This window comes from Phaseolus vulgaris, chromosome 1 (genome assembly GCF_051622355.1).
Source record: "Phaseolus vulgaris cultivar YP4 chromosome 1, ASM5162235v1, whole genome shotgun sequence".
NCBI classification, from domain to species: Eukaryota; Viridiplantae; Streptophyta; class Magnoliopsida; order Fabales; family Fabaceae; genus Phaseolus; species Phaseolus vulgaris.
Genome location: NC_143498.1, coordinates 31,246,797 through 31,266,010, shown reverse-complemented (window position 1 = coordinate 31,266,010; position 19,214 = coordinate 31,246,797). Strand labels below are relative to the sequence as shown.

At 48.8% G+C, this 19,214-nt stretch overlaps 1 protein-coding gene across 1 annotated transcript; it reads right to left on the bottom strand.

Moving 5' to 3' along the window:
* Positions 1-1,173: 1,173 nt before the first annotated feature.
* On the bottom strand, positions 1,174-18,988 carry LOC137809140 (uncharacterized). Its single transcript, XM_090296128.1, has 7 exons — positions 18,586-18,988; positions 16,248-18,258; positions 6,443-6,461; positions 2,124-2,436; positions 1,667-1,914; positions 1,528-1,581; positions 1,174-1,305 (listed from the first exon to the last, which is right to left on the bottom strand). Exons 1-7 carry the CDS (start codon positions 18,986-18,988, stop codon positions 1,174-1,176), a joined length of 3,180 nt encoding a protein of 1,059 aa, XP_090152254.1.
* Positions 18,989-19,214: the final 226 nt, after the last annotated feature.

Here is a 19,214-nt window from a genome sequence, read left to right as displayed (position 1 = left end):
AAAGGTAGATTACTATGCCTTCCAAAAACATTGGCATCCCATGGAACCTCTAAGACGGTTGTATCTAAAGCTGTAGCAATTTCCACCAATGCCCCAGAGGATCATCAATGGAGACTATTTTCTTCTTTCCCAGAGGCAGATTTGTCTTAGGTTCCTGCTACTCATCAAAACAAACAAATACTTAAATTAGTTAGAATGTAATATATCTGATATATAATTCTATTAGTATTAGTGCAAAGATATACCATAGAGTCTATAGGTCTGACGAGATGTCTAGGCCAGGCAACGAAAGTATGTATTGCCTCTGCTACAATTGTGACCTCTGATGTCGGCACAAGAACTGCAAGATCACCATAAAGGACCTTCTCCACCGTGACCTTCATGAAATTAGAAGGAAGAGGCACATTGTGTAACATTGTGACCCCTTCATAACACTTACCCAAGGCAACGAGTCGGGTCAAAGAATTACATTCAACATATAATTCGCATTGGCTAGTTGAGCCAAAGTCATCCCCTGATAGATCAACTGCTGATAGATCAACTGCCGAACAACTCCCTTTAGTGCTGACTTTCTTAATAGGAGGCGGAGGTGGTTCATCTTCTACCATAGTAGGTGGTTGTTGTGAGTGTCCTAAACCCTCCCACCGCTTTTTGAACTCCATTTCCATTCACGCACTAAACTCCTCCATGAAGCTTTCTTTAAGCTCTTGAGTTACCTCAGCCTTTAACTGCTCACGTAGTTGTAGTAAATACTCTTGGCTAGGTTCATTGGAAAATTGTTCCTTGTTGTGTGATGGAGGTCCAAAGTATGACCGAATCCCAACCCCATATCCAGCTACACGAACACGTCCAGGGTGTTCAGGTCGTCCGAGAGCAACATTAAGAATATCATTGCGACCACATGGTTTAAAAGTCCCCTGTGTTGATTGCTCATTAAGAGAATCCTAAAACAAATGAAAAGAAATTGACAAACTTCAACACATTGAATTTAAAATAACACATAGAATTTAAAATAACACATTGAAAAGAAATTGTCAAACTTACAATGCGTTCAACTGTTTGTTCTGTTGACTTAGAACTCCATGTCCCTAATGGGTTTATACGGGCACCCTTCCACATCTCATGTCGGAGTGGTGGGGATGGAGGTCTCAAAGAATCTACACTATTCATTTCCTAAATGGAAGTAGAACGTGCTTTAATCTTTTCTTCAAGCATCTTCTGCTCTAGCAACTTATAACCACCCCGAGACAATAAGTGTGGGGTATCATTATGTGCCTGATTGGCTTTTGCTTTGTTCCGAACCTCCTATCATAACACTCAAAATTTAGTAATACGTTAATATAAACTATATTCAAATCTAAAAGTGATACTAACCTGCCATTTTTCAGTTTGTCGAATATTGACAAACTGCTGCCAAGTTTCTTCATCAATGGATGCATATTTTGCACAAGGATTTCCTTCCTTCCTTTTCCCATATATATAATCTGTTGTCAATTTTGATTTGAACTGACGAAACTTGACACCCACATCTGAAAGAACCTTCGCTTTCAAGGTTTCCACATTCGGGATGTTGTAATGCGTCTATATTATTTGAAAGAATTACTTCATAAACAAGAACAAAATATAAAAGAACTTTAGATTGAGCAAATTAAAAACAGTTACATACCAGAATATCTTGCCAAATCATGTTTTTCTCGTGGTCAGTCACGTGATCCCAGGACTGAGTTAAGATAGAGATCCTTTCACGAGATAGTACTCCGAGATAACTCCTATATTTCTTTGCATGTTTCCCAGTGGGCACACCAGTGTGGATATCAATAGACAAAGGTATCTTGTCATCTTTATTTATCCTCTTAAACATATTATTTAATCTTGTAGGTCCTCTCCCAGTTTTTGAATGGGAAACTTTATCATCTGCCATGTTCCTGTTATCAAAAAAATATGATAAGCATCAAGAATATGAAATATAATTAAAATGAAATATATTGTAAAACTAAACATGAATCACATGTACATACAAATATATATTCCTTCATCATGATCATTTCGAGTTGCATGTACAACATCAGCAACATCCTCGTACTCTTTATTGATGGTCGTTCTTATAAGTGATTCAATCTCACAAATGTCATTGTTTGTATCTTCTGGGTCATTATGTTGTTTTTTTCCATGTAGCACAACAGACCAGTGGTCAGACGTAGGATCTTGGATATAGAAAACTTGGGAAGCTTGATGTGCCATTATAAATGGTTCGTCATGATAACCTATCTTTCGAAAGTCAACCAAAGTCATTCCTGATTCATCAACTTTGACACCAGTCTTATTGTCAACCCACTTGCATTTGAAAACAGGTACAGTAAACTTGGTATAATTAACTTCCCAAATCTCTACTATGACACCATAATAAGGCATTGATCCCACAACAGGATTTTGATCCTTTGCAGTTGAAAACTGCTGTACCGTCCCGTATCAGGGCGTTGACTAAGTCAAGGTCAAAGTCAACGACTGGAAGGTCAAAGTCAGCTCAAGGTGTCGCCCAGGTGTAGGGACGCCAAGAGGAAGCGTCGCCAAGGCAGGACAAGGCGTCGCTAAAGCACGGCGTCGCCTAGGTGAAGGCGTCGCCTAGGTGGAGGCGTCGCCTAGATGAAGGCGTCGCCTCGGTGAAGGCGTCGTCCAGGTGAAGGCGTCGCCCAGGTGAGGGCGTCGCCAGATCGAACAGTGTAAAAGCGAGGCAATCACGGTGTGGTTCCCCGATACCCATGGGTAGGAAAGACCATGGAGGGAGCGACGCCGTGTGAAAGCCTCAGGTCCCGATATCTCGGGAAAGTGATAAAGAGAAGGAAAAGGTGGCTTCAAGGCCATAGTGATAGTACCAGTGAAGGGCAGCCTGACTCGCGAAGTACCCCTGCCGCCCCAGAGACGCCTTCGGGACAGATACGACCCAAGAGGAAGGTCACGCCCAGGATAACCGGGTGCAGGGTGTGAGAGGAAGGCAGATACGCTCTCAGAGTAAGTGGCTAGATACTTGGGGGGCATGAGTTGGCACCCAAAAAGCCACCCCTAGCGCAGTAGCACTCCCAAGCAGGAGGACCCACACGTAGAAACGTCCCCAGATGGGCAGAAACACCCCCAGATGGGGTCAAGGCGTCGTGAGGCCCTCCACGTGTATGACAGCAATGCCGGAATGGAAACACCCTCTAGTCAGGTGCCAGGTAATTAAAGATATTCAATACAGTTTCCCTTTTTGGCATTCAGGTACTATTATGGCTCCCAAGCGTTTCAACGTCTTAAATGCGCTACGTTTCATAATTAAGCGCTTTAATGAGCGCGTTACGTTTGAGTTTAAAAGCGCTTTAAGGCGCTTTAAATGTTGGGGGCAGTTTAAATAGCGCTGAGAATGTCGGAAAAAGGGTTGGAACCTTTGGCAAATTTACGAGAAACTCTCTGGTTGCTTGCCCGTGCTTTAGGATTACGTACAAGTGACTGGAGAATATTTTTGCCTGAAGGGGACAACACACACACATATACACAGTTCTTTTACCACCCTTCAGAGTGCCACACGCGGTGCTCAGATACGTGGGTGGACAGTTTTTGGTGTTTCTTGCTGGCTGACTTGAGCGTCGGAGTGCAAACGGCCGCTAGGGCGCCTCTTTGTCCTCTGTTTTGCAGGAAATTTGCAGGCATTCAGTGGGAAGGAATCCTTAGCTGACGATTGAGGCCACGCACGAAGACGTCCCGGTCAACCGGACGGAACATTTGGCGCCCACCGTGGGGCTCGATATAAAACATCAGTCCCATCACAAAGTTCGAGAAAATCTACCAGGTTACAGTAGTGCTGAAAGAGGTTGGAGTGACAATGGCCCCCACCAGACGAAGATCAGCGCGCGCAGCCCCAGCAGACCTATCCATGCAGCAGGTCCTGGAAATAATGAGGGGGCTGCAGCAGGACATGGCGGATTCGAAGATGGAGCAGGAGCGCATGCAGGCAGATCTTGACGCCTCGCATGAGCGCAACGAAGAGCTCCACCGTGTGAATGAGGAGTTGCGCCAGGGCCTGAGAAACGATAGGAGGCGGCCTGGGCATGACGAGATGGAGAACCATTCCCCACCAAGGGAGTTTTCCACTCCGTTCTCGCAAGAGATCCTAGACGCAGCAATCCCGAACACGTTCGCGGGACCCAAGGTAATCTTCACTGGGATGGAGGACCCAGAGACGCACCTCGCGGCATTCCACACGCAGATGGTCCTGATAGGCGGTTCTGATGCCGCCAAGTGCAAGCTCTTCATGAGCACCCTGACCGGGATGGCTATGGATTGGTTCATTAGCCTCCCCGAGGGCCATATCACATCTTTTCGCCAGTTGTCGCGGTTATTCAGAGAACAGTATTTGGCCAACAAGGCCCCGCCGCCGGTCTCCTACGACCTGTTTGACGTGAAGCAGTATCAGGGGGAGACCCTGAAGGAGTATATCAATCGCTTCGGGGCCCAGGTCGTGAAGGTTGGTACAACAGAGGAGCCTATGATCGTGTACGCATTTGTGAAAGGCGTATGCCCAGGCCCCTTTGGAGAATCTATTATCCGCAATCGCCCTAGGACTTTCGCAGAATTACGGCGTAGGGCGGTGGAGCATATCGCTTCGGAAGGGGAGGTATGTGTGAAGCGCACCAGTACCGTGCCCTCACGCCCGAGGGGACCGGCGCGAGCTCAACCCGTCAGAGTCAATGAGACCACGACGGGGAGAAAGAAGCCAGAGGCGAGACGCCCCTACGAGGCCAGAAAGCCCCAGCCTCGGGGCCCCGCAGGAGGCGAACGCCCCACCAGAGAAAGAGCAAGACCGGCGAGGTACAACTTCGTAGTTGAGTTGAAGGATTTGATCGCCGTGCCCAACATAGCCGAGAGGCTGAGGCGACCGGCGAAGACCGACAAGGTGTTAGGGCCCCGTAAAGACTCTTGGTGCGAATTTCACGAGGCTTTCGGGCACCAAATTGATAATTGCCTGTCGTTGGGCTACCAGCTAGATGAGCTGGTGAGGACTGGGTTTCTGAAAGATTATGTCGCAGAGTCCACCACGACCGCCACCCTGCCGTCGCCAGCGGATGAGCCAGCACACGAGATGCCTGTGCTTGGCGAGGTCCACACCATTGCTGGAGGTTTTTCCGGCGGAGGACCCACCGCCTCCCAGCGGAAGAAATACGCGAGGGGGGTAAATTCAATCGAAGAGAGGCTCTCGGGGGAGCCCTGGGAGTCAGATATTGTGTTCACAAGAAGGGATCTCCGAGATGTGGTGCCCCATGACAACGATCCCGTTGTCATCTCGGTCGTCACGGCTGGAAGGAAGGTCCACCGAGTGCTTGTTGATCAAGGAAGCTCGGCAGACGTCATGTTTCTGTCGACTTTTAATAAGTTACGGCTGTCCCCGGATCTGCTGAGTCCCTATACGGGATGTTTGTATGGGTTCGGGGATAACCAGATAGAGGTCCGGGGGTACCTGGAGTTGAGGACTACGTTCACAGACGGAGAGGCCTCCCGAACAGAGAGCATTCGGTACCTCGTCGTGAACGCCAATTCTGCCTATAATATTTTGCTGGGCAGACCGGCGTTAAACCGTCTGAGTGCAATATCCTCCACCCGACACATGAAGATGAAGCTACCGGACCTCAGTGGCCGGGTGATAGTCATCAGATCAGACCAAGAGGAGGCAAGAAAATGCTACGAAAACAGCCTGAAGACGAAGAGAGGCGTTTTCATGGTGTACGAACGTCCGCCGAGCGCGGACGCAACGATGATCGAGGCGACGCCCGCTGGGCAGACCCTCGAAGAGGCCATAGCAGAAAGGGCGATGCCCGAAGCAGATGTGCCAATGGAGGAAGCACACGTGGAAGAGGCGGCGCCCGTAGAAGAAGCGGCGCCCGCCGATGATGATAATAGGGAGCAACCCGCGACCAACATCCTAGAAAGGGAGATTGGCGGCAAAGCTTTCAAGTTAGGAAGCTCGCTGAGTCCAGAAGAACGGGAAGGGGTGGCGGAAGTGATTTCGCGCCACCTGGATGCCTTCGCGTGGTCCGCCTCGGACATGCCGGGCATCGACCCCGATTTCCTGTGCCACCACCTCAGCATGGATGCCACGGTTCGCCCCGTGCGCCAGAGAAGGAGGAAATTCAATGAGGAGCGACAGCAAGTGGTGAAAGACGAAACGCAGAAGCTGCTGAGCGCTGGCCACATTAGGGAGATTCAGTACCCTGAGTGGCTCGCCAACGTCGTTTTGGTGAAGAAGGCAAACGGAAAATGGAGGATGTGCGTTGACTTCACGGACCTGAATAAGGCGTGCCCGAAGGATTCCTATCCGCTGCCCAGCATCGACGCCCTAGTGGACAGCGCGTCTGGCAGCAAAGTGTTAAGCTTCCTGGACGCCTTCTCAGGTTATAACCAAATCAAGATGCACCCCAGGGACGAGAGCAAAACTGCGTTCATGACTGAAACATGCAGCTATTGCTATAAGGTGATGCCCTTCGGGCTCAAAAATGCGGGCGCCACGTACCAGAGGTTAATGGACAAGGTCCTGGCGCCAATGCTCGGGAGGAATGTATACGCCTACGTAGACGACATGGTGGTGGCGTCGCAGAACAGGATGCAGCACATGGCAGACTTGGAGGAATTGTTCAATACAATATCCAAATACCGCCTCAAGTTGAACCCCGAGAAGTGTGTTTTTGGGGTAGAGGCCGGTAAATTCTTGGGTTTTCTGCTCACCGAGAGGGGGATAGAGGCGAACCCCGACAAATGTGCGGCTATTATTTCCATGCGGAGTCCGACATCGGTAAAGGAGGTTCAACAGCTGACAGGGCGGATGGCGGCGCTCTCGAGGTTTGTTTCCGCCGGAGGAGAAAAGGGGCACCCGTACTTCCAGTGCCTCAAGAGAAACAGTCGCTTTGCATGGACTGAGGAATGCGAAGCGGCTTTCGTTAAACTGAAGGAGTACCTGGCGACGCCTCCGATTCTCTGCAAACCGGTAACGGGCGTGCCCCTCCGTTTGTATTTTACTGTAACAGATAGGGCCATCAGTTCTGTGTTGGTACAAGAGCAGGACCAGAGTCAGAAGCCCATCTACTTTGTAAGCAAAGCCTTACAGGGAGCCGAGACAAGGTACCAGGCGCTGGAGAAGGCGGCGCTGGCGGTAGTGTTCTCGGCTAGGAGGCTCCGTCATTACTTTCACAGTTTCACGGTGGTGGTAATGACCAACCTCCCCATACAAAAGGTGCTGCAGAAGCCCGATGTGGCAGGAAGAATGGTACGCTGGGCTGTGGAACTGTCGGAATTCGACATACAGTACGAGCCTAGGGGATCCATTAAGGGGCAGGTGTACGCGGATTTTGTAGCAGAACTTTCGCCCGGAGGTGAGCAAGAAGTGGAAGCGGGTTCACAGTGGCTGCTCTCGGTTGATGGTTCCTCAAACCAGCAAGGGAGTGGTGCGGGAATAGTGCTGGAAGGACCCGACGGCATACTAATCGAGCAGGCCTTGCGTTTTGCCTTCAAGGCAAGTAACAACCAAGCAGAATACGAAGCCTTGATTGCAGGAATGCTCTTGGCCAAGGAGATGGGCGCACAGAACCTCCTGGTGAAGAGCGACTCCCAGTTGGTCACGGGGCAGGTGTCGGGTGGGTTCCAGGCGAAGGACCCACAGATGGCGGCGTATCTCAAATACGTCCAGTTGTTGAGAGGGGCGTTCAACGCTTTTGAGTTAATACACGTCCCGAGGGAGCAGAATGCCAGAGCTGACCTGCTCGCAAAGCTGGCCAGCTCAGGCAAGGGGGGTAGACAGAGGACAGTGATCCAGGAGACCCTCAAAGCTCCGCGTCGATTCGTGGAAGACAACAGGGTGGATGTCCTCCAGATTTATGCATCAAGGGGAAGGCCGAGAAGCCATTCCTCATTAACCCAAGATACGCAGAGGGCGCCCCGCATCAGTATATACGCGGGTGTGTCTGAGGAAGAGCAGATGCAGGTTTGTGTCCTGTCCACGGGAGACACCTGGATGACGCCCTATAAACGATACCTGGCGGATGGGGCCCTTCCAGTGGACCCTGAAGAGGGTAAGAAAATCAAAAGGAACGCCGTAAGATATACCTTGGTGGATGGGGTGTTGTTCAGGCACGGTTTCACTCACCCTATCCTAACATGCGTCAGTGGCGATGAGTGCACCAGGATAATGGCGGAGCTACATGAAGGCATCTGCGGAAGCCATGTAGGAGGAAGATCCTTAGCCTCCAAGGTAATACGCGCAGGTTTCTTCTGGCCAACAGTGAAAGAGGATTGCGCACGGCACGCCCAGCGGTGTAGGCAATGCCAAAAGCACGCCGACTGGCACAAGGCGCCGCCTGAAGAGTTGCGGTCCATATACAGCCCGTGGCCTTTCCACACGTGGGGAATTGACATCCTGGGCCCTTTCCCACTAGCAATCAGGCAGATGAAGTATCTGGTCGTCGCCATAGAATACTTCACTAAGTGGATAGAGGCAGAGCCCGTGGCACAAATCACCGCGCATAAGGTACAACATTTTGTGTGGAGAAACATCGTGTGTCGCTTTGGCGTACCTAGGCGCCTGATATCTGACAATGAGACCCAGTTCGCCAGTCAGCAGTTAAGAAATCTGTGCGCTGAAGTGGGAATCAAGCAAGTGTTCGCGTCGGTTGAACACCCCCAGACCAATGGACAAGTAGAGTCAGCAAACAGAGTTCTGCTGAGGGGGTTAAAAAGAAGGTTAGAGAAGGCAAAAGGGGCGTGGGCGGAAGAGGTGCCAAGGATTGTATGGGCATACCACACCACGCCCCAATCCTCTACTATGGAGACGCCTTTCAGTTTGGTGTACGGGTCGGACGCGATGATTCCAGTAGAAATACACGAAAGCTCACCGCGTTTTCAAAACTTTGTAGTGGAGGAATCTAATGAGGAGAGGCGGGTAAACCTGGATCTGCTAGAAGAGGCCAGGGAAGAAGCTAGGATAAAAGCTGAAGCGATGAAAAGAAGAGTGGAGCGGCAATATAGCTCTAAAGTAAAGCCACGACAGTTTCAGGTGGGCGACCTGGTGATGAGGAAAGCTCACCCTTACGAGCTGGAGAATAAGCTGTCTCCCAAGTGGACCGGGCCCTTCAGAGTTACTGAGGCCAAGGGCAACGGTTCGTACAACCTGGAGACTTTAGATGGAGGCCCTATCCCGCGCAGTTGGAATGCAGCCAACTTAAAATTTTATTTTAGTTGATCTATGTAAGCAACATGTAACAGTTTAGTTGAAGGGGACGCTCTTTTTCCCTTTCGGGGGTTTTTTAATGAGGTCACCCTAATAAATGGAAAAACCAGTTGAGAAAAAGAAGTGCTTTGGTTTTCAGCCATTATTTTCCCTTGTTAGAAGTAATGTGATGCGCCGCCTAGGCCATGGCGTCGCCAAGGAAGAAGGCGTCGCCTAGGTCTTGGCGTCGCCCAGAAAGAAGGCGTCGCCCAAGTAAAAGCATGCATCGTTGGCAGAACGAGACGAAAGGAAGTCGCGCGGTATATGAGGCATATGAAAAGTAAAGTGGCGTTGTAAAGAATTATGATATTAGAAAATTGTTGTTACAAGCAATGTTCAGTACAAAATGCAAAAACACAAACAGGCCGCTTCTCAGCGCTCATCAGAGTCATCACTGGAGGAAGGTGAAGCCCCTTTCCCAGCCCGCAACGCTCGAGTAAGTCGTGTCCTCTTTTCTTGGCTTATTTTCGAACCTGCACAAGGGGAAAAGATGTGTTAGAGACACCATGAAGAAAGACAGGCACAGTTAGAAAGTAACGAAGATCGAAGTTGCTTAAGGCAGTGGTCCCTACTTATGTACTTCTCAAGAGTCCTAGCGTTGAACTCCAAGCTGATCACCGTAGCGGAGTCAAAACCTCCCCCCTTAGCAAGAATCCGGCAAGCTATTTGATCACTTGGAGCCAGATTCTTGAGGGGTTTGGCTTTGAGGGCCTTTTCCTCTCTCACCCAGTGCAGCGGAAACCCATCGAGGGCGTCGGGAACAAGATCAGTATAGCAGATCTTGAAGAACCGGCCTTTCCACCCCGTGAACGAGCTTTGGAAGGGTGTGAAGAGAACTCTTCCGGGAACATTGCTGAGAGTTACCCAGAGGTTGTGTCTTTGTCTCTTCACCTCAAAAAAGTGAAGAAAGAGGTCAACCGAGGGTGCACAACCCAGAAACCCAAAGAGGATATCGAAGGCTTTGACAAAGGCCCAGCTGTTGGGATATAACTGGGCTGGAGCCACGTTGATCTCCGTCAGCAGTTCCTTCTCGAACCGGGAGAAGGGTAAGCGCACCCCGATGGTCTTGAACACCACCTGGTAAAAGTAAAAGAAAGGGACCCCGTCATTCGCTCGTCCGTCTCCACACACTGGCTCCCCCAGAGTGCAAGGGAGCACAGCGATGTCGTCATCGTGCCTCCTCGCGAAGGCCCGATGGTCGTAAGAACACAACTCCCCTTTGTGTTCCCGTACGGCCCTAGTGGAGAGCAAACATGAACACTGATCAAGAAGTTCGCTCGAGGCCCAAGGGTACAAGTCTTTGGGACGGACCCTGGAGGAAGCATCGTGAGAAGACATTCTTTAACAAGATCAAGATGGCTGGAAATGCAAGAGTTGAGCGAGGGGAGCAGTTAGAACAGCCCTTCGACAGAGAAGAAAGGGTGCAAGAAGAAAGGGTACAAGCAGAAAGAACGCAACTAGGTTATGAAGAGTGAGAAAATGGTGAAGATAGTTCCAGAGTTTGAAGAGTTAAATAAAGCGCCTAGCGCGCCAAACGACACGAACGGGTGCACCGTGCGATTGATACACGTGGCAAAAGGTGAAAGGATGACGCTGGCACCACTGGTTTAAATCAGAAAACGTCGTATCAGCAGAATATCCAGTGGTACGATGCGCCGTCGAAAATGAGCCAGGGGTACAGCAGGAGTCAGAAAATGAAATGACTAGATACCCCACCGACCATGCAAGCAGCGCCACGTGGATCAAGTCGAATGACAGAAGGTCCCATCAGCTGTACAAGAAGCGCCACGTGGATGGCACAGGCAAAGCCTTGGGCTCTTCGCTGTTATCAGGCGTTGACCAAGGCAAGAATTAAAGTCAATGTCGAAGTAAAGGTAACGCCCGAGGCGTTGCCAGGAAAGACGTAAAGGGCGACGACAGACGAGAAGTCGCGGGCGTCGCCAACCCAAATACCGACTGGCGTTACCTCCCCGATACCCACAGGTAGGAAAGACTGAGGAGGGAGAAGAAATCAGAGAAAGGCAAAGTTAGTTGCAGGCGTCGCCTCCCCGATACCCACAGGTAGGAAAGACTGTGGAGGGAGACGAGACCGTCAAATGCCAGCGAGTCACTGGCAGGGTTTAGGGTTTACCTATGGGCAGGAAAGACCATGGAGGGAACAAAAACCCCACAGCACTCAGCGTTTTAGACACCCGGGGACGATACGGTGCTGCTTTGGCAGGCCTCTCCTTAGGCGTGGGCGCCGAGTGTTAAAAGATCAAAGAAAGAGCCTTTCGGTATTAGAGTCGTCCCGTGGACGATACGGCGCCACTTAGTGAGCCTCTCCACGGGCGTAAGGGTTGGCGAGCGACCTTACCTCATCATGCCAAACCGCCCAACGAAGTGTGAGAAACGGGCAGAATACAGATAAAATAAGTAAAGCGTATGAAGGGAAAAGATGAGAACGAGATCGCATAGGCGGAGTCGTATGTGAAAAAAGAAATAAGGACAACCATGTGAATGTCCCGAATCAGTAACAAGAGTGTGGATAGTTCAAAGAATTACAAGTTTTTGGCAGATGAAATTAAAAAGCGAAGGTAAAGAATGAAGAGTTAAGCTTGAAGAGGAAGGTGGCGGATGAGGGGCAGCAGTTCAGTCGTCCAAATCCATGGGCACGACCTTCCCGTCGACTACGTGATGTGTGGGGTCGCAGTTTTAAAGGTTGACGCCGGGATTCTCGCAGGACGCCTGGGACAGGGCTTCTAGGAACCCCTCCTCGAAGGTGCCCGCCATCTCCTGGATAAGGGACTTTTTCTCCTTCTCCAGCTCCTCAATGGCGGCGTCTCCGGAGGCCACCTGTTTCTCCAGAGCCTCTTTCTCCACACGAAGCCGGCTAACCTCGACCTGCAGTTTGTCGTAGTCAACTCGGAGAAGGTCCATAGCTTTGGCCTGAGTGGCCATTTCCTCCCCTACCCGTTCCACCTTGGCAGTTTGTTCACAGCAGCGGTCCTTCAGGTCCTTTTGGGTTTCCGCGTCTGCTTTGACCAATTCCTGAAGACCCGCTACCTGTACTTGGAGAGCAACTTCACGAGCGTAGAAGTCAGCCTGGAGCTCCAAGGCCTCTGCCAATTTCCTCTCAGCATCTGCCCTGGACTCTTGTGCTTGTTTCAGAGAGGAACAATAAGCCTCGTTCTGGCGTCCCAGGGCCTTCATCTCCTCCTCCAGGGTGGTTGCTTTCGTTTCCAAGGCCTGGAGGGTTTGGGTTTGCAAGACAGCGTTTCTGGCCTGGGAGCGCCATTCAAGAGCCACCGCCAAGAAGGCCCCCAAATAGAAAGGCATACCTTCCCTCCTGTCGGTACCTTCCGGCATAGTCCCGCCACTGAAACCCCTCATCAGATGCATGATTGGAGGGGGGATGGCAATGAAGTCGGGGGCGGCAGCATCGGGAGCCGGGGAAGCAGTGGTTTCTGGCGGCGGCAGAGGCGGCGCAGATTCAGCACCTTCGCCCCTTTCCTCTTGGAGAATCATAGGAGGGAGTGAGGTTGCGCTTGGAGGGTTGTCCATAAAGGGGTTCCCTCCCTGCGGCGGCGTCTCTACCAAAAGAGGAACCCGCGCGGATTTTCTCCTCTTGAAGGGTGCCACGCATTCTGATTCCTCATCATCTGACAGAATCTCCAAAACCCTTTTTCCTTTGTCAAGGGGGGTTGGAGCCGGTGACGAGGCCGCAGCTAGGGGCACAGCGGCGATAGGCGAAGGAGAGTTGGGAGTTGGAAGCACGTCAGAGCCAGGTGGAGACGTCGGAGATGGGCTAGAAGCACCTTCAGCAGTGACTGGAGGCGGCGGTGTCAGAGCCGGCGGGAGAATCGAATTGGCAGCAGGGCTGGAGGAGGCGCCTGCCTTGGCGGCACGAGCCTCCTTCAGTGCTTTCGCCAACATCATTCTTTTGGAAACGCCCATCACCGATCCTACACCAAGGCAGACCAAACAGCAAGGATTAGTACTAAAACAGCTATGCGAATTCACGATACACGAAGAGACGTGAAATGCAAGTAACATGGTACAAGTGTAAAACAAGCATAATAGTATGGGGAAACAAACGCTCGATAGCAGGCTGTTCATAGCTAGAAAGATGAGGGGAGAGCCCCTTACCAAAATAGGTGGTCAGGGCGTGGGCATTGTACTCGCTAGCGACCAGCTTCAAGGTATCAAAGACGATCCCCAACCCCGCCAAGGCTTTGCTTACCTCCCTATCGGCGGGGGATAGCTCTTCCAGGGTTTTGGCCCTGAGCAATTTGGGGCGTTCCGTCCAGTAAAGAGGGAAGCCATCCAAAGCTGTGGGATCATGCTTGGCGCAGCACACCCTAAAGAACTTCCCTTTCCAGTTCTTGTAAGAATTCTGGAAGAGGGAGAGGAGGATCCTGCCAGCGATCCCGGAAAAGCTTACCCAGAAGCTTTTCCCCTATTTTTTCACCTCAAAAAAATGCAGGAAGACATCTACGGAAGGAGGAATGCCCAGGTATCCACAAAGAATTTGAAAGCCCCTCACGAATGCCCAGCTGTTGGGATGAAGCTGGGCGGGGGCAGTGTTGATTTCGGTAAGAAGCTCCCGTTCGAAGGGAGTGAACGGGAGACGCACTCCTACGCGCTTGAACACGGTCTGGTACATGAAGAAGAAGGGTTTCCCCTTTCTAGGTCTGTCGTCCAAACAAACAGGTTCCCCAGGCCTGCCGGGACGGACGAATATGTGGGCGTCGTGTGTGCGGCAGAAGGCGTTAAAGTTGTACAAATGGGGATCCCCCCGGTGAGCTTCCAGGTCCTGGAAGGAAGTCAGGCTGGTGCATTCACTCAGGAGCTCATCGGAGGCCCAGGGGTAGAAGGCTTTGTAGTTGGATTTGGGGGTCGTAGGGGAAGAATCAGGCTCCGCGTTCGCGCGCGTCATGGTGAAAATAGATAGCTGGAGAAAGAAGAGAGGAAAAAGGGTTTAGCAAGTTTAGCCATGGCAAGAAGGGGAAAGAACCCCAGGAAGCGTCACCCACGCGAGAAAAATCAGAGGAGGAAGAAGAAGCGAAGAAATGCAGTAATACGTGAATAACAACAGTCCCAGGCAGTTCAATAAATCAATCCAATGCGACGAAGGGGAAAGGTCGTGAGTATCCGAGATCATACCTTTGCTATTGGAATGGAGGCAGCAGAAGGGCACAGGAAGGAGAGAATCGCAGTTGCAGAGAAAAAAGGTTTTCGAAGGCGATGAACAGTGCGGAGTTGCAGAGCGAATGAATGTAACAGTAGGGTGAGCGCGGGGTTTGGAGTAACTTAAACGTTACATTTCGTAACCCAAGAGGCGCAAATTGAGGGCCGCAGGATCGAGCCACGCGTCAGAAGGTCGTTTGCCCAGGGGAAGCGCAAAGGTCTCTAAAGAAGGGCCACGCGATGGGCCACGTGGCGCGTGATAAAGGGTAGCCCAAAAGGTGTAATCATCCCCATTGCAGGGAATGTCCAATCGGTCATTAAGAATACCCCTGTGGGTCAGATAATGTCACGTCAGTAATTCGAAAATTTGCTGAGTCAGCAGAGAATGACACGTCATCAAGAAAGCACGTTGATGGCGGGGGCAAGGCTTTAGTCTTTGCGCTGAAGACAAGTCTTCGGCTTAAGACTGGGGGGCTTGTGTACCGTCCCGTATCAGGGCGTTGACTAAGTCAAGGTCAAAGTCAACGACTTGAAGGTCAAAGTCAGCTCAAGGTGTCGCCCAGGTGTAGGGACGCCAAGAGGAAGCGTCGCCAAGGCAGGACAAGGCGTCGCTAAAGCACGGCGTCGCCTAGGTGAAGGCGTCGCCTAGGTGGAGGCGTCGCCTAGATGAAGGCGTCGCCTCGGTGAAGGCGTCGTCCAGGTGAAGGCGTCGCCTAGGTGAAGGCGTCGCCCAGGTGAGGGCGTCGCCAGATCGAACAGTGTAAAAGCGAGGCAATCACGGTGTGGTTCCCCGATACCCATGGGTAGGAAAGACCATGGAGGGAGCGACGCCGTGTGAAAGCCTCAGGTCCCGATATCTCGGGAAAGTGATAAAGAGAAGGAAAAGGTGGCTTCAAGGCCATAGTGATAGTACCAGTGAAGGGCAGCCTGACTCGCGAAGTACCCCTGTCGCCCCAGAGACGCCTTCGGGACAGATACGACCCAAGAGGAAGGTCACGCCCAGGATAACCGGGTGCAGGGTGTGAGAGGAAGGCAGATACGCTCTCAGAGTAAGTGGCTAGATACTTGGGGGGCATGAGTTGGCACCCAAAAAGCCACCCCTAGCGCAGTAGCACTCCCAAGCAGGAGGACCCACACGTAGAAACGTCCCCAGATGGGCAGAAACACCCCCAGATGGGGTCAAGGCGTCGTGAGGCCCTCCACGTGTATGACAGCAATGCCGGAATGGAAACACCCTCTAGTCAGGTGCCAGGTAATTAAAGATATTCAATACAGTTTCCCTTTTTGGCATTCAGGTACTATTATGGCTCCCAAGCGTTTCAACGTCTTAAATGCGCTACGTTTCATAATTAAGCGCTTTAATGAGCGCGTTACGTTTGAGTTTAAAAGCGCTTTAAGGCGCTTTAAATGCTGGGGGCAGTTTAAATAGCGCTGAGAATGTCGGAAAAAGGGTTGGAACCTTTGGCAAATTTACGAGAAACTCTCTGGTTGCTTGCCCGTGCTTTAGGATTACGTACAAGTGACTGGAGAATATTTTTGCCTGAAGGGGACAACACACACATATACACAGTTCTTTTACCACCCTTCAGAGTGCCACACGCGGTGCTCAGATACGTGGGTGGACAGTTTTTGGTGTTTCTTGCTGGCTGACTTGAGCGTCGGAGTGCAAACGGCCGCTAGGGCGCCTCTTTGTCCTCTGTTTTGCAGGAAATTTGCAGGCATTCAGTGGGAAGGAATCCTTAGCTGACGATTGAGGCCACGCACGAAGACGTCCCGGTCAACCGGACGGAACAACTGCATAGACTCTGCCTCCAAGGTGACTCCGCTATTTTGCACTATACTCCTATCATCTCGAGACTTTGTGTAAAACAAACAACCATTTACTTCATAGCTAGAACAACATAAAACATCAAATTTGATACCGTCTGCAAGCCATGTTAATGTTTCAGATGCTGATGGATCATTCATTATTTGTTGCTTAAACCATGACATGAAAGTTTTGTTATGCTCAATTAACACCCATTTTTTTGATTGTCTTCGATTTTTATATTTGACAATGTCTTTATGAGTATCCAAGTATGGTAACACCTCATCAGTGTTATTCAAGATATACAAGTGTGATTGCAGAACCTCTTCTCTAGATTTGCTTATGACATGTACACCTCTTGAAGATTTACTTATGAATCTACGTGAGTGCCAACCTTTTTCAGGAACTCCTATACATTTGGCTTTTGACATGTACTCGGAACAAAACTCAATAGATTCTTCTGAAATGTATCTTTCAATAATGGAAGCTTCTGGACGACATTGATTCTTCACATATCCCTTCAAAATCTTCATGTATCGTTCAACTGGATACATCCATCGCATATAAACTGGCCCACACAATCTGATTTCTCTTACAAGATGAACAACCAAGTGTACCATAATATCAAAAAAAGATGGAGGAAAAAACATCTCGAGTTGACACAAGATAACAATTATTTCTTCTTCAAGTTCATCCAACTTCTGAGAGTCAATCTCTTTACTACATATGGAATTGAAAAATGAACATAGTCGAGTGATTGTATGCCTAACATTTTTGGGCAAGATTCCACGAATAGCCACCGGTAGTAATTGTTGCATTAGAACGTGACAATCATGTGACTTTAAGCCAATTAGTTTCAAATCATTCATAGATACAAGACTCTTCACATTTGAAGAGTAGCCTTGTGGTACCTTAACACCTTTAAGACATTCACAAAAACTTGTTTTCTCTTTCTTTGACAAAGTGTAACACGCTGCAGGCAAGTATGTACGTTTACCAACTTCTCTCGGTGCCAATTCCTCTCGTATATTCATTTCAGTCAAATCCAGACGTGCATTCACACCATCCTTTGTTTTGCCTTTAATGTTCAGAAGTGTTCCTATTAGACTGTCACACACATTCTTCTCTACGTGCATTACATCTAGACAGTGTCTAACATCTAACTTACACCAATACGGAAGATCAAAAAAGATTGATCTCTTCTTCCATATTTCATTCACAGTTTGCTTCTTCTTCATTTTTCCAAAAGTCACATTAACATTTTTTATTTTTTCATAAATTTCAACACCACTTAAGGGAGTGGGACAAATGTCATGTTCTTGGTATCCGTTAAAAGCTTTTTTCAATCGACGATACGGATGATATTTCTTTAGAAATCTACGATGCCCAAGATACACGGTTTTTCTTCCATGTTTCAACTGCTCATAAGATGTCTTGTTTTGACATATTGGACATGCTCTATGGCCTTTCACACTATAACCTGACAAGTTCCCATATGCAGGGAAGTCATTGATAGTACAAAACAACATCGCATGCAATCGGAAAGATTCATTCTTAAACGCGTCAAACACATCAACCCCTTCATTCCACAATAATTTCAAATCTTCAATCAATGGATTAAGATAAACATCTATGTCATTTCCAGGTTGTTTTGGACCAGAGATCATCATAGATAACATCATGTATTTGCGTTTCATACACAAAGCAGGAGGTAAGTTGTAAATCACTAACAAAACGGGCCATGAACTATGATTACTACTTAAATTTCCAAAGGGATTCATTCCATCAGTTGCCAATCCAAGTCTTAAGTTTCTTGATTCTTTTCCAAATTCAGGAAATTCTTTATCAATATTCTTCCACTGCAAAGAATCAGCAGGATGACGAAGTAATCCATCACATTTTCTATTATCTGCATGCCACCTAAGGTTTTTAGCGTCATCTGCATTTGTAAACAAACGCTTAAGCCTTGGAATTATTGGAAGATACCAAACAACCTTAGCAGGAGGACCTTCCTTTGTGAATTCATCAATTTCATCATTTTGACCAACTTTAACCTTATAACGTGACAAACCACACCTTGGACATCTTCTTAAATCTTCATATTCATTTCTGTATAAAATACAATCGTTAGGACATGAATGTATTTTTCTATACTCCATACCCAATGGACAAAGTATTTTTTTTGCCTCATAATTTCAATTGGGCAAGGTATTTCCTTCTGGAAGCATGTCCTTAAGCAATTGAAGCAATTCTGTAAAACTTTTGTCGGTCCATCCATTCATTGCCTTCAAATTCATCAACCTTAACACTGCTGATAATCGTGTGAAGTTAGTTGAACCAGGATACAAAGGAGTCTCTGCATCATTAGACATATTTTCGAAAACTGCATTAGCAAATGATTCTGCTCCCACATCACGAATCATGTCTTCTAATCTATCATCCATTGAGAAATGAACTTCCTCCGAAGCTCCGCGCACACTTGGCAAGTCTAACAATTCACCATGCCACGTCCATGTCGTATAACTTTTCAAAAATCCATCACACAAAAGATGTTCTCTTATTTCGGAAACACTCAATATCCTTCCATTCAAACAATTGACACAAGGACACCTTATTTTTACTCCATTATTACAACTAATAGCATTATGTTGCGCACACTGTAAGAATTCTTCAACCCCTTTTTCGTAAGCATCACTTATCCGTGGTGTATTAATCCAACTTCGATCCATGGAACTGCTAAACTAAGAACCAGTGCTTTCAAAATGCAATTCATTAAAAAATAAATCAAAATTGCCGAAGGTCGGACACCTCCGGACTTAGAACCAATGCGTTCAATATGTCAAAACAATATATAATCATTGAAGATTAAATCAAAACTGCCGAAGGTCGAACACCTCCGGACTCAGAATCAGTTCGTTCAATATATGGAATCAATATCTAACTCAAAACAAACAC